The 13,588-nt window shown below is 37.3% G+C and overlaps 1 protein-coding gene and 1 non-coding gene across 2 annotated transcripts; one reads left to right on the top strand and one right to left on the bottom strand.

The window, feature by feature from the left end:
• Positions 1-1,106: 1,106 nt before the first annotated feature.
• LOC145036177 (uncharacterized) lies at positions 1,107-1,571 on the bottom strand. Its single transcript, XM_078984642.1, has one exon. It carries the CDS (start codon positions 1,569-1,571, stop codon positions 1,107-1,109), a length of 465 nt encoding a protein of 154 aa, XP_078840768.1.
• A 3,312-nt stretch (positions 1,572-4,883) lies between these two features.
• Positions 4,884-4,990, top strand: LOC145038121 (small nucleolar RNA R71). Its single transcript, XR_013679188.1, has one exon. It is a non-coding gene; the product is annotated as a small nucleolar RNA R71 (small nucleolar RNA).
• Positions 4,991-13,588: the final 8,598 nt, after the last annotated feature.

The following is a 13,588-nucleotide window of genomic DNA, read 5'->3' on the forward strand; positions in this document are numbered from 1 at the left end:
TCTAAGCACAATCCAGCAACATGCAAGTGCTAAATCACGAATTTTAGGGCACATATGAACAAAGTACTAATTACCAAACCCTAGCCCTAAATGCAACTATTAAAGCAAAATTAGTCAATGGAACTAATAAATCATTACCTTAAATCGCTTATTACGCAAGCAAAAATGGAAGAATGAGTGTAATATGGTCGAAATCGGAATGGGGGACCAACACAAAACACCTTCACTTCGTGAGGAATAATGTAAGCGGTTAGGTCAAATGGAATTTGTCCCCTATTTGTGGTCCCATGATCTTTTCAAAATTCATGTCGCGAAGTATAGAGATTCACGTCGTGAATTGTCTTGGGCTGTGCGGTTGGGCCATTTCATTTAATAATAAATGGGTTGGAGCATACATTGGGCTGGCAAACAGATGTCTGTAAGTTTTACTCAACTCACGTCGTGAATTCCTAGGAATTCACGTCGTGAATACTGTCTGGCCTTTAATTTCTTAATAAATCCTACATTTCATTAATTATATTTCTTAATCTATTACCACTTAATTTTAAGGACCCCACACTCGGTGTTCTATTATGCATAAAATAATTTAGATGATATGATCGATTGTCCTAAAAACTAAGAATGAAAAAACTAAAAAGAAAAGAAAATCCAAACCAAACTCGGGTTGCCCCCCGAGAAGCGCTTCTTTTTGATGGAGTCGTGAGCTGGACTTCATGCCTCCTTACGGTGAATCGTCTGAAGAGTCCATCACCACCTGAATCTTCTGTTCTTTCCACCACCTCTTGTAAGCTTGAACTCGTCTAATGTACACCGACCTTCTTTGAATTCTCTTTTTTAACTTTTACTTTGTCTACATCGAGCTTGCGTTTGATCCCTTTAGTCTCTAATTGTTCATCACTCTTTTTAAGCTCCATAGGAATCTTTTCTTCCTTCACCATTGGACTTGTCTCCTTGGAAGTTACCTCGTCTTTATCATCATCACTTGATCTTTCATCGCTTTCCTTACTTACCCAAGAAGTTGGATTCATGTAAGCAATGACTTCAACTAAAAATGGAACGGATGCCCTCGGTTTTGTTCTTTTAACTTGTTGAATTGTTTTGATTTCTTATTCCATGAGCTTCTCTAATTCTTCAAGTTCATCCTCTCCATCTATATTGAAAATCTCTTTTTGAACATCTCTCCCTAGGGAACCATCTTCTATTCCAAAAATTTCTTTCTCATCTCCAACTCTCAAAGTAAGCTTGGATTCGCGTATATCAACCAAAGCTCCAACAGTGTTAAGTAACGGGCGACCAAGAGTAATTGGAACATTGGGATCTTCTTTCATAGCCAAAACCACAAAGTCTATTGGAAAAACGAATTTCCCAATTGTCACGAGAATATCTTCCACAATGCCCCAGGGTTGTGTCACTGAACGGTTTGCCATGTGAATAGTCATCTTTGTAGCCTTCAACTTTTGATAAAATGAAAAAGGCATCAAATTTATGCTAGTCCCAAAATCGGCTAAAGCATAAATCTTCATATTATTCCCAAACTCACATGGAAGAGTGAGGCATCCAGGATCCCCCATCTTCTTAGGTATCACTCCCAATACAGCTTTTGAGCTTTGCTCACTTAGAATCACCTTAGAATTCTTCTTCAGTTGTTGACGAGTGTCTATCAAGTCTTGTAAAAAATTTGCATATTTGGGAATTTTGGATAATGACTCGACAAAAGGAGTATTAATCGGGATACCCCTCACATGCTTAATGAACTCCAAATGCTCTTTTTCTAGTGGACTGAGATTAGCTCTAGACGGGAATGGTAAAGGCGATTTATAAGCCGAAACAGTTACAGAAATTTTCTGTTTAGACTGAGCCTACGACGTGAGTATATCGGGCTCATGGCATGAGTCTGGAACTTCAACAACATCTTTGTTATCGAACTTCGACTTCTTTGGCTTTGGACCGGATGGCTTTTGCTCCTCTTTAATGCTTCTAAGAACTCAGAGATAGCCTCTTCTTCAGTCTCAATCATCATAACTTGGGATTGTGTAACGCCCCATTTCTGGTATGTAATTTAAATAAAGTATTTTCATTTCTTAAGGGTACTCGACGAGTCTGTAGCCCGAATCGTCGAGTAGAGACAGGATGATCACGCGATTTGAGCTGGCTACTCAACGAGTCCATACGCTGGGAGTCGATGAGTCCGCATGTCTGGATGAAGCCCTAATTTTAAGGGTTTGCACCCTATTTAAACACACTTATGCACCCCAACCTCGCATCTATCACTCTCAGAACATTTCCCCTGTAAACCCTAGCCCTAATTGTTGAGTTTGAGTATGTTTGTGCTAGCTTGGAAGCTTTGGGAAGAGAAGGAAGGAAAGAAGGTCCATAGAAGAGGAAGGAGATCCAGGAGTTAGTTTCCATATGTTTCTCATTAAGGTAATGAAGTTATGACCTTGTGTATTCCTCCATTAAAACCTCCATTATGCTTGTTATGCCTTCTTTGGAGCCTTTATGATTCAAATCTTGAGATATGGACTCTCCTTTGGATGGAAACTTCAGATCCGGACCCTCATTGCATTCCAGAAGTGTAAAGTTTCAATTGTGGTCGTGATTGAGGTCCCCCTTGAGTTTGGAACCCCATTAAGAGCTTATAATTGACATTTTAAGCCTTTTAAGCCATGAATGCACGTAAAGTTTGCAACTTTACGTGATAAGCACGCCTTAGAAGCTTGGATCTGTGATTTGGAGCTGCTGCATGGCTCAAATCAAGTATGTGTGGAAAGACAACTGAATGGACTCGGCGAGTCATATAAAGATAGTCGTGGACTCGACGAGTTGGATGAGCAACTCCACGAGTCCGATGAAGATTGCCTTAAACTCGGCGAGTGTGATGAGTTTTCCCGAGTAAAGTAGAGTTTGAGTGAAATAGCTTCATTCCTTCTTAGTTACCCGTAAAGTTAGCAGCTTTACGTGTTTAGATGGTTCCAGGAGCTCAAATCTATGACTTAGATGCTCTAGAATGGATTAGAATTGATTGTACGGAATCTGCACGTTAGGACTCAGCGAGTTGTTCTTCGGACTCGATGAGTCGAGTCGCGAGTCCCCCATCTTTCTTCGATCTATGAGTTCAAGGTGAATCAGTGAGTAGGAAAGGGACTCGGTGAGCTAAAGTCAGAGTTAGTGATGGAAGGACTCGGTGAGTCTGCGCCCTGACTCGGCGAGTCTGGTCAACTGGAAGTTGATTTAACCAGGGAGCTGACTTTGACCAGGGAGTTGACTTTGACCAGGGGTAGAATAGTCATTTATCCTAAGGACATTTATAAGTACCTAATCTTGTATTTTTGGGATTTGTAGCCGAACAGTTCCAGAGCAGCAGTCAGCCACTTTAGAGTTAGCATCTCAGCATCCAGCGTTACGAGGTGAGTTTCCTTCTAGTAGGAACGGGTCTACGGCCACCATGCCGACCCATTTAGTTAGCAGTAGTTCCGAACTTCGGCCCGATGCAGTAGTAGTGTGCTTGATGTCTTTATGATTCACTCATGTTTGTGTTATGTGTTTCCGGACCCTGGTCCGATGCAGTATGTAGTATATGTGTTCATGCTAGTTGATATGTTATGCTATGTTATGTGCAGTCAGTTCCGGACTTCGGTCCGATGCAGTTAGTTCCACACTTCGGTCCGATTCAGTTCCGAACTTCGGTCCGATGCAGTTTCCGGACTTCGGTCCGACGCAGAGAGTAAGGCCCTGGTTAGTTTCCAGACTTCGTTCTGATGCAGTTAGTTCCGGACTTCGGTCCGCTGCAGTTTTCGAACTTCGGTCTGATGCAGTGCGCAAGGCCCAGTATGTGTTTTATATGTTTTTGTATGGTATGTGGTAGTTTGGGGGAGATCACTAAGTTTTGTGCTTATAGTTTCAGTTTTGGTTTCAGGTACTTCCGCAAGCAAAGGGAAGAGCTCGGGATGATGGCATTGCACACACCATAACTTCAGCTTTTATCCTGGGAGTTTATTTTAGATACTATGATATGTTGATACAATTCTTTTGTTATGACACATCTCTTATAACTTTTTGGGATTTATGATGTACGGTTTCATTATATGTTATTAATGATTGGTAACTTTAGTATTATTTAAACAAAAAAAAAATTAGGTCATATTTTGGGTTGTTACAGATTGAACCTTCTTTTCAGGAAATTGTGACGATAATTTGTTGCTCACCAAAGTAGTTAGTTGACCAATTTGGACTTCGAGATTATAGATTGATGCTTGATGATTTTTTAATAAAGCTTGATGGGAAATCATCACTGTCTGTTGTTCTTTCATCATTTTCATGTGTTCCTTTACATGTCTTTTCTCGGAAGCTTCCATAAATCAGGTCAACACTTTTTTCTTGGCTGGTGGTTGCTCTCTTTGGTAGAAGCCTCGACCTGTTTGCATATATTTCTCTTCCTTTTGCTTCTTGTATTCATCATATGGCAGCCACTCCTTCTTTGGTTTTCTCCAGTCTTCATCATACTTATCCCCACTCGAGTAGCAAACTTGAGCCTTTTTGTTCCCATATTCATCCAAGTGGTAATATTTAGTTATGTGTGGACCATTACATCGTTCACAACCAACTCTAATTGCATGAATTGATTGGTCCATTTGTGTCAACCTCCGGTCCATATGATTCAACATTGCCATCATAGCAGCTATCTCTTCAGAATGTTCACTCCCAATTCCTTTACGCCTTCATTCCTTGGATTGTGGTACTCACGAGAATGCTTTGCAAATTCTTCAACTAATTCCTTAACTTCACCCAAATTTTTCTTTGTAAGTTGTCCTTGAGAATCAAGTAGTTTCCTTGTCATTACATTGACCCCGTCATAGAATATGGACACTTCTTATTAAATGTTAAGGTCATGTTGAGGACAATTCCTTAACAACCCCTTATAGAGCTCCCATGCCTCGTAAAGTGACTCACCCGGATTTTGCTCAAAATTGGCTATTGCCTTTTTGAGTTTAGCTATCTTGGATGGTGGGAAAAATTGGTCTAAAAATTGTTCGCGCATCTGAGCCCAAGTAGTAATTGTACCAGGTGGAAGTGTCTTTAACCAATCTTTCGTAGCTCCTTTAAAAGTAACGGGAAGCATCCTTAACAAGACAATATCTCTATTCAGATTCGGGACATTGAAATAAGCTGCAATGTCATTGACCTCATCTAGATGCTTAAAAGCATCCTCATGATCTTTTCCATAAAATGGAATATCCTTAAGTGCAGTGAGGATATGTCCTTTCAGCTTGAATGTGGTAGTGGCAGAAATGGCAGGTTGTACTAAACCCGAACCAACATCATCTCTAATTCGCTTCCTGTAAGCTCCCATGGACATTTTTTCAATATTCGCCATCTCGTTCTCTAGTTTCTTTTCAGGCTCACTCGTATACAGTCCAAAGTCGGCTTCAGATTCGTATTCGGATTCGTTTGGGTTGGGAATTGGATCTAAAATTTCAATCAAACTTTTGTCCTTTGAAGCTGAAGTCGATTCTCCTGTTTTCTTCCCTGACTTCTTTGAGAACACTGACTTGAGTTCTTGTAGGGGTGTATTCTTTGGTTTTTTTTATCTTCGTTCACATTCTTATCCTTCTTTTTGTGAAGGGCCGACTCTGGATCTTCAAGTGGTGGCACCAAAGGTGTGTTGGAATGTAACACCTGCAGATCCGGGCTAGTCAATTTAAAGACGATGAGCATCAAAAATGATTTTTTGATGGAAGATTATTTAGAAGGATTAATCTTAACCAAGTTGTAGTATATGTTACAAGGGTTCCGTACATATAAAGAACGCCGAAATCCTAGTTATAATGAAGAAGTTATGGCTCGTCGAAGTTTTACCGTAAAACCGACACGACACCGGGAGACGTAAATAGTGAATTTACGGTAGAGGACTTTTAGCCTTAGTGATCTAAAAAAAATTTGTAGTATACGTTAAACCAAGAACATATAATAAAGAATGCCCAAATATGACTTCGTATGAGGAAGTTATGAATTTTCTAAGATTTGGCATAGCAGTGCACGACCCGAAACTCGAATTTTAGTACGAGCGGTTTTTGGCCTACGCGACCTAAATGAGAGTTGAAGATCTCATTAACAGGAACTCAATGGTAAAAAGACAAATGAAAACGAAGTCCGTATGTAGAAGTTATGAATTTTACGCACACATTTAACAGTATAATCTCCTCCTACTGTTAAATTTAAGATCGGTAGAGAATTAGCAGACGGAGTCTAGATGAAAGTTTTAGATCTTGTTTTTACCTATGCGTGGATATAAAGAATGTCTAGAGTAGAGCTCTTATGTTAAATATATGGACGAAACTTGGTCCCTACTCTTCGAGAGCGATAAATTCGATACAGTTTTGTAAATCTGAGATAGAATGAGAATTAGTTGACGTCGTCTAAATGAAAGTTGTAGCACTCGTAAATACCAACGCGTGAATATAAAGAATGTCAAAAATGGAGTTCGTATGAACGAGTTACAAATTATAATAGCATATTTACGTATTAAAATAAAGTATAAATCATATATACATACACACACACACACACACACACACACATATATATATATATATATATATATATATATATATATATACAAATGTATATATCATTATAAATGTATCGACGATGCAGTTACTATAAGATTAGTGTTGAGGACTTTCGACATTAGCTTAGTACAAATATCGTTAAATCTATTTAAAATAGTATTATAAAGAGGTGTTTAGTCGTTTATATGACTATAAGGTCATTAACTAATTATGGATAGTAGTTTTTGTAAATTCAATTACTATAAATAAGAGGCGTGGGCTCTCATATTTCTTGCACCATTCTCTTGATTCAAGAGTCTTTCTCTTCTTATCCCCCGAGCATTTCAATCCCTTGTGATTCGACCTTTTTTTTGTAGTTTTAGTATAGTAAGGTGAGCGCTGAAACGTTGCACGAATCTTTCTTAGAAAGATTCAGCAACGAAGTTCTGCCCCTGCAGAGTCCGACTCCTAGCTAAAATCCCCTTATAAGTAACTTATGCTTACTCTATTTTAATATAGCTTATATTTAAAATTAGTATTGTTATTATGAACTTATAATAAATATTTGAGCTATTATTATGAGTTATATAAGTGTCGTTATAATATCTTTTTAACTACTCGCGGTATGGGAAATCTGGTTTAAAGGGCCACATAGGGTTGTTGGATTTCAGAAGTGCTATATGCCAAAATGGTCCTGCCCTCTGGTGTTTTATGTCTGGCCCTGTCTGTATATAGTGGTTGGAAAGTATCGTTTAAACGCTTATATAATAATAATAATAATAATAATAATAATAATAATAATAAGACCAATAATTAGTCACGGTAAATATTAGACTAAAATCTAGTGGTAATAATACTAGGTTTTGTCGAAGGAAATTATTTTAAAGTAAACGAAGCGTTGTCCGAGTACCGAGTCACCACCTTATCAAGTGAGTACATAGTCTCTTTCATGAACATGATTTTAATACAAGTATTAATTAAAGTATTAAATATATGTTAAAGAGTTAAATATTTGTCGAAGAATTTATGTGTGAGTGCATAGTCCCTTTCATGAACATGATTTTATTACAAGTATTGATTCAAGTATTAAATGTATGTTATGTGCGAGTTATTTGATGTTTCCGGAAATACGTGTTAAAGAACATACTTAATTATATATGATGATTTAGGATAAAGAGTAAACCTAAATTAATTATGGGGAATATTGGGTAGTATCTTCTTATAAGTATGAGTGAGTTATACACGGAGAATAGAACTTTAAAATATGTCATTGATCTGGGTGCATGAGTTAGACATAGCCGTTGTCCCTAGTCCGAGAGTATAGATTGGACATAGTCAAATGTCATTAATCCGGTGAGTATGGATTAAGACATAGTCATTCGTCATTAATCTGGGAGTATGGATTAAGACATAGTCAGTTGTCCTTAGTCCGGGAGTATCGATAGGACATAGTTATTTGACAGTAATCCGGGAGTATGGATTAATACATAGTTAGTTGTCCCTAGTCCGAGAGTATGAAATGGGAACATTTATTGATCCGGGAGTATGGATTAGATATACCCGATCTGGGAGTATGGATTAGGTAAAGAGGTTAATTTTAGATCTGAGATTATAGATCATGTCGTTGTGAGGATCGACGGGGTGGGGTAAAGTTGCTTATATATGGTGAAATTGTATATTTTGTGAGTTCTAAAATACATATATGATACAACATTGTGGGATTTAAATCCCTATGTACTCACCAGGTTTTCCAACCTGACCCACTCAGTTCATCTGTATCACAGGTGTCGATACGAAGTTACATTACACTGAGAGATTAAGGAGATAAAAATCACTAGTGATAATGAATGTAAGTTCTGTTTATGTTTATGTTTTTGTATTGACGATGACATCCCAATGTTTTAAAATGAATATATTACATTTCTTTGGAAATGCTTTGATAACGTATTTATTATGTTTTTCTAGGAACAAGTTCCGCAACATTTTTATTAAAAGAGATACTCTAATTTTTATAAAGCATAAACAAAATCGGTCTTTTATGACCGTGAAAATGGGGATGTCACATGGAACCTATGGTCATGAACTCCTGCAAAATAAACAAAATAAAAATGTAAAACTGAACTAAAATAGAAAAATAAACTAAAAATAAAGAAAACTAGAAGTCATTGGATTCACGTCGTGAACAAATGAAGCTCACGTCGTGAAAAGAAAATAAACGAAACTGAAAATTAACTTTTTGTAGGTTTTACCCCACAAAAATGATCGATTAATTTAAAGAAAATAAATCAACAATTAAATAAGTCGTTCCCCGACAACAACGCCAAAAACTTGATGTGTGCAATAGCTACACCTAATTTTTTATTTATAACCTAACTAACTTAACTAATTAAATTGCACCTAGGCAGTGTACCTAGTCAAATTATAGAATATTCAGGTAAGTCGGGTGTCGATCCCAGGAAACGGTGTTAACTAATTAATCTATTTACTGCTAAATTAACATAATTATTAACAAAGAAAAGGGTTTTATATAATTTTGCAAGTTTAGAAGAACTTAATTCTTTAGCACAAATTCAATCAATTACTAGAAATACTCCCGTTTAGTTCGAATCCACTTCTTCTTTCTGGTTAGCTAACAATTATGGATTATCAAAGTTGGTTATCTAATTTTATATTATATTAGTAATTTAGGTCTAAATTTACCAATGATTAACTCATTCATGTAAAACTATGCATGGTCACACACAATCAAACACAGAATTAGTTATGATTATGAATAAGATATGTAAGATTTTTTAGGCAAACATAATTATGGTCATAACATATGCTCTCTAACACAACTAAATTTAATTACTTCAATTACTTTCCTAAGATTCGGTCGATCCTAGCTCTAGCAATTTAATGTTCACTAAATCACTAGGTTTCAAGTTCATGTAATTTAATTACCACTAAGCTACACAGAACATTGATGGGTTTTATTCATAAGAGCAATCCTATGTGCTCATACAAACCCTAATGCTTGGATCTAGGTTTCTCTATTGTACATGCTTTGAATCCAAGACTTGCAACCCTAGATCTATCATATATAATTCGAAACTAACATCATAAGAATAGATCTAAGTGATTACCTCTTTCAAATTGGTTGAAATCCTTGTAATCTTCTTGACCTTGAGCTTAGAGTCACAATTGTAACTCCTCTAATGGTTCACAAACACCACAAGCAAGAAGGCAATATGAGAGAGGGTGAGAGATGCTAAAATCGGCCCTAGGGCTCCCTTGGAATCAAGTGTAGCAGATTTTCATAGCCTAGGGGTCATATTTATACTGTAGGCTGCTAGGGTTTCAGTCTAAACCCTAATAGACAGCTTAGCCACTAAGAAACCCAAGGAACCTTCTGGAATTAAGGCCTTGGACGAAAATATGATGACCCTTCATCATAATTTCGTTCCCCTTTAGTCCATTAGGTTTCCTAGCCCAAAACTCAACTATCACACATTTGACAGTTTATTCCCCTTTATTTAATTAATCTCTTTTAGTCACCAAATTAATTCCTAATTAATTTATGACTAATACTAATTAAATAAATATGATTTCTCCTATAATATATTATTCTTATAATATATTAATAAACCATAATATTCTCTCTCTCCTTAAATTACCTTGTCAAGTTGCTTTGGTGAAGGCAACCCAAAAGGACCATGCACAACCGGGTCAAGTACATACCAAATATAGTTACGGGGTTAGACACTAATCCAACAGTCTCCCACTTGGATAAGTCTAGTAACTATATCTCCCATATGACTTCAGGATCCGATTAACAATCGTAGCTCTTACACGTCGCTGTCAACTCTGATCAGTAACTCGTCCTTCAGATAAGGGATCGTATAATCCTCTGTTCTAGATATCATACTAACAATACTTATTGTCCATCATTTGTTCCTCGATCTCTGATTTTTTCGACATAGAACTTAGTTGAACACATCAACTTCATTCTGACCGGGCTGGCACATAAGTCAAACCAGATCATCGAGTGGCCAAGATATCACCTTTATTCTCATAGAATACAAGGAACAGATTAACTTTGACTCATATGCATCTATTATTTATCAATTAAATCATGCACAACAATGTATTTTATAACATCAAGTTACTAATGCGTTTACACATCATCAATGCATAATCAACCAACAAACAATAACCATATCTCTAAGTTTTAAGACTATATGATATTATCGCTTTGCGATCACTTAAGGTTAAACACCACGAAGTGATACCAGCAAACGCGGGTTTATTCCAATGCTCAAATCACAATTCATAAGCACTCACAAAAATTGTAGCAAACCTTTGCTATGCCCAGAACCTTTTAGACAATCTACAAACAAATTCGTGACAGTCTTCATTCATATCTACTTCCAAAATATGAACGACTATGGACTATTCGAATAATATTATTATTCAGGAAGTCAAAACATGCAAAACTGAAACAATAGATAAATAACCAACACAAGATAGTAGCTTTACTTATAAATAACACAACTTTATTTATTCATCAAATGTCAAGTACAATTATCTATTACACATTTCTTATCTATCTAATCTAAACTCATATCGTCCTTCAGCCCAATGCCCCTAGCATGTTGCAAGTGCTTAACCCTGCTCAGTCCCTTCGTAAGAGGATCTGCTGGGTTTTCTTCTGAAGATACCCTCTTCACAATGAGGAGTCCATCTTCTACCCGATGTCTGATAAAATGGTACTTTCTGTCGATATGCCTTGATCTACCGTGATCCCTTGGTTCCTTTGTTAAGGAAACCGCTCCTTCATTATCACAGAAAATCTCCATGGGCTCCTTTATGGATGGCACAACTCCAAAGTCTCCAATGAAGTTCTTCAACCATATAGCCTCTTTTGACGCTTCACTTGCTGCAATGTAATCTGACTCACACATTGAGTCAGCTACAGTCTCCTACTTGGAACTTTTCCAAGTCACTGCTCCTCCGTTAAGGGTAAAGACCCAGCCCGACTGCGATCGATAGTTATCCGGATCCGTCTGAAAACTAGCATCACTATACCCTCGTACCCTTAAGTCATCACTCCCACCGAGGACTAGAAACCATTTCTTGGTCCTTCGTAGGTACTTAAGAATATTCTTCACTGCAATCCAATGAGCTCTAACAGAATTCCCTTGATATCTGCTAACTATGCTCAAAGCGAAGGCCACATCAGGGTGAGTACAAGTCATAGCGTACATGATCGATCCAACTGTGGAAGCGTAAGGTACTCGGCTCATATCAGCTATCTCTGCCTCTGTACTCGGGCTTTGAGTCTTACTCAGCTTGGTATTACTTTGGATTGGCAACTCCCCTTTCTTTGAATTTCCATACTAAAACGCTTTAGTACCTTATCCAAATATGTATCCTGGCTGATTCCTATCAATCTCTTTTCCCTATTTCTTACTATTCTTATCCCCAAAATATAAGCAGCCTCTCCGAGGTCCTTCATAGCAAAACACTTCCCAAGACATGACTTAACCTCCTGCAAAGTTGGGATGTCGTTTCCTATGAGCAGTATGTCATCGACATACAATACGAGGAAGCTCACTATGCTCCTACTGGCTTTGCCATATACACATGACTCGTCTTCGCTTTGTAGAAAACCAAACTCTTTGACCTTTTCATTGAAGCAAAGATTCCACCTGCGAGACGCTTCTTTCAATCCATAAATGGATTTCTCAAGCTTGCACACTCTATTTAGATGCTTTGCATCGATAATACCCTCTGGTTGATTCATGTACACATCCTCAACTAACTTTCCATTAAGGAAATCGGTTCTCACATCCATTTACCAAATTTCATAATCATGAAACACAGCTATTGCAAGCATTACTCTGATAGACTTTATTTTAGCAACTGGTGAGAAGGTCTCATCGTAGTCAACTCCAATAGTTTGAGTAAAGCCCTTCGCAACCAATCGTGCTTTATAAGTGTGCACTTTCCCATCCATGTCTGTCTTCTTCTTGAAGATCCACTTGCACCCGACTGTCTTACGACCCAGTACATTATCAACCAAATTCCAAACTTGGTTGTCGTACATGGACTGAATCTCGCTATCCATAGCCTCTTTCCATTTAGCAGACTCTAGGACTGTCATGGCTTCCTTGTAGCTGCTAGGTTTGTCCAAATTTATTAGTGTTTCATCACTAATAAACGTATCCCCTTCAGTAGTAATATGAAAACCATAAAACTGTTGGATTAGTGTCTAAGTCCATAACTATTTTGGTATGTACTTGACCCGATGGTGCATGGTCCTTTTGGGTTGCCTTCATCAAAGCAATTTGATTGGAGAAATAAATAGAGAGAGAGGTTATTATGATTTATTAATATGTTATGAGAATAATATATTAAAGGAGAAATCATATTTGTTTAATTAATATTGGTCAATAATTAATTAGGAATTAATTTTGTGATCAAGTGTAATTAATTAAACTAGAGGGGCTGAATTGTAATTATGTGATAGTTACAAAATAGGGTAAGGATTATCCTAAGGATAGGTTGGACGAATTTAAGGTGATAAGGCCTTAGAATTCGACTATGATAAGGATTCAAGGCTTATCTTATGGGTTGCTTGGTGGGCAAGCAACTAGATAAGGATAAGGACTGAAACCCTATCTCTACACCTATATAAACACCCCTTGGCTCATGATTTCGTCTAGACCTTCCCAAAAGGCTTCTTAGGGACGAATTCTATACCTCTCCTCTCTCCTTATATCTTCTCCATTTGCTCTTGGTGTTTGTAAGCCATTAGAGGAGTGACACTTGTGACTCTCAGCTTTCTAAAGTCAATACAAGGAGGAATTGGATTGTTATTACTACATAACAATCAAGGTATGATCTTAAACCCATTTATATGTTAATATCGATTTCCATATACTAGAATAAGGGTTTATAGTCTTGGATTCAAAGCATGTACAATAGAGAAACCTAGATCCAAGCTTTAGGGTTTGCATGAGCACATAGGATCTTATTATGACCAAAACCCATTAGTG

This window comes from Lactuca saligna, chromosome 3 (assembly GCF_052625555.1).
Source record: "Lactuca saligna cultivar CGN05327 chromosome 3, ASM5262555v1, whole genome shotgun sequence".
Taxonomy (NCBI): Eukaryota; Viridiplantae; Streptophyta; class Magnoliopsida; order Asterales; family Asteraceae; genus Lactuca; species Lactuca saligna.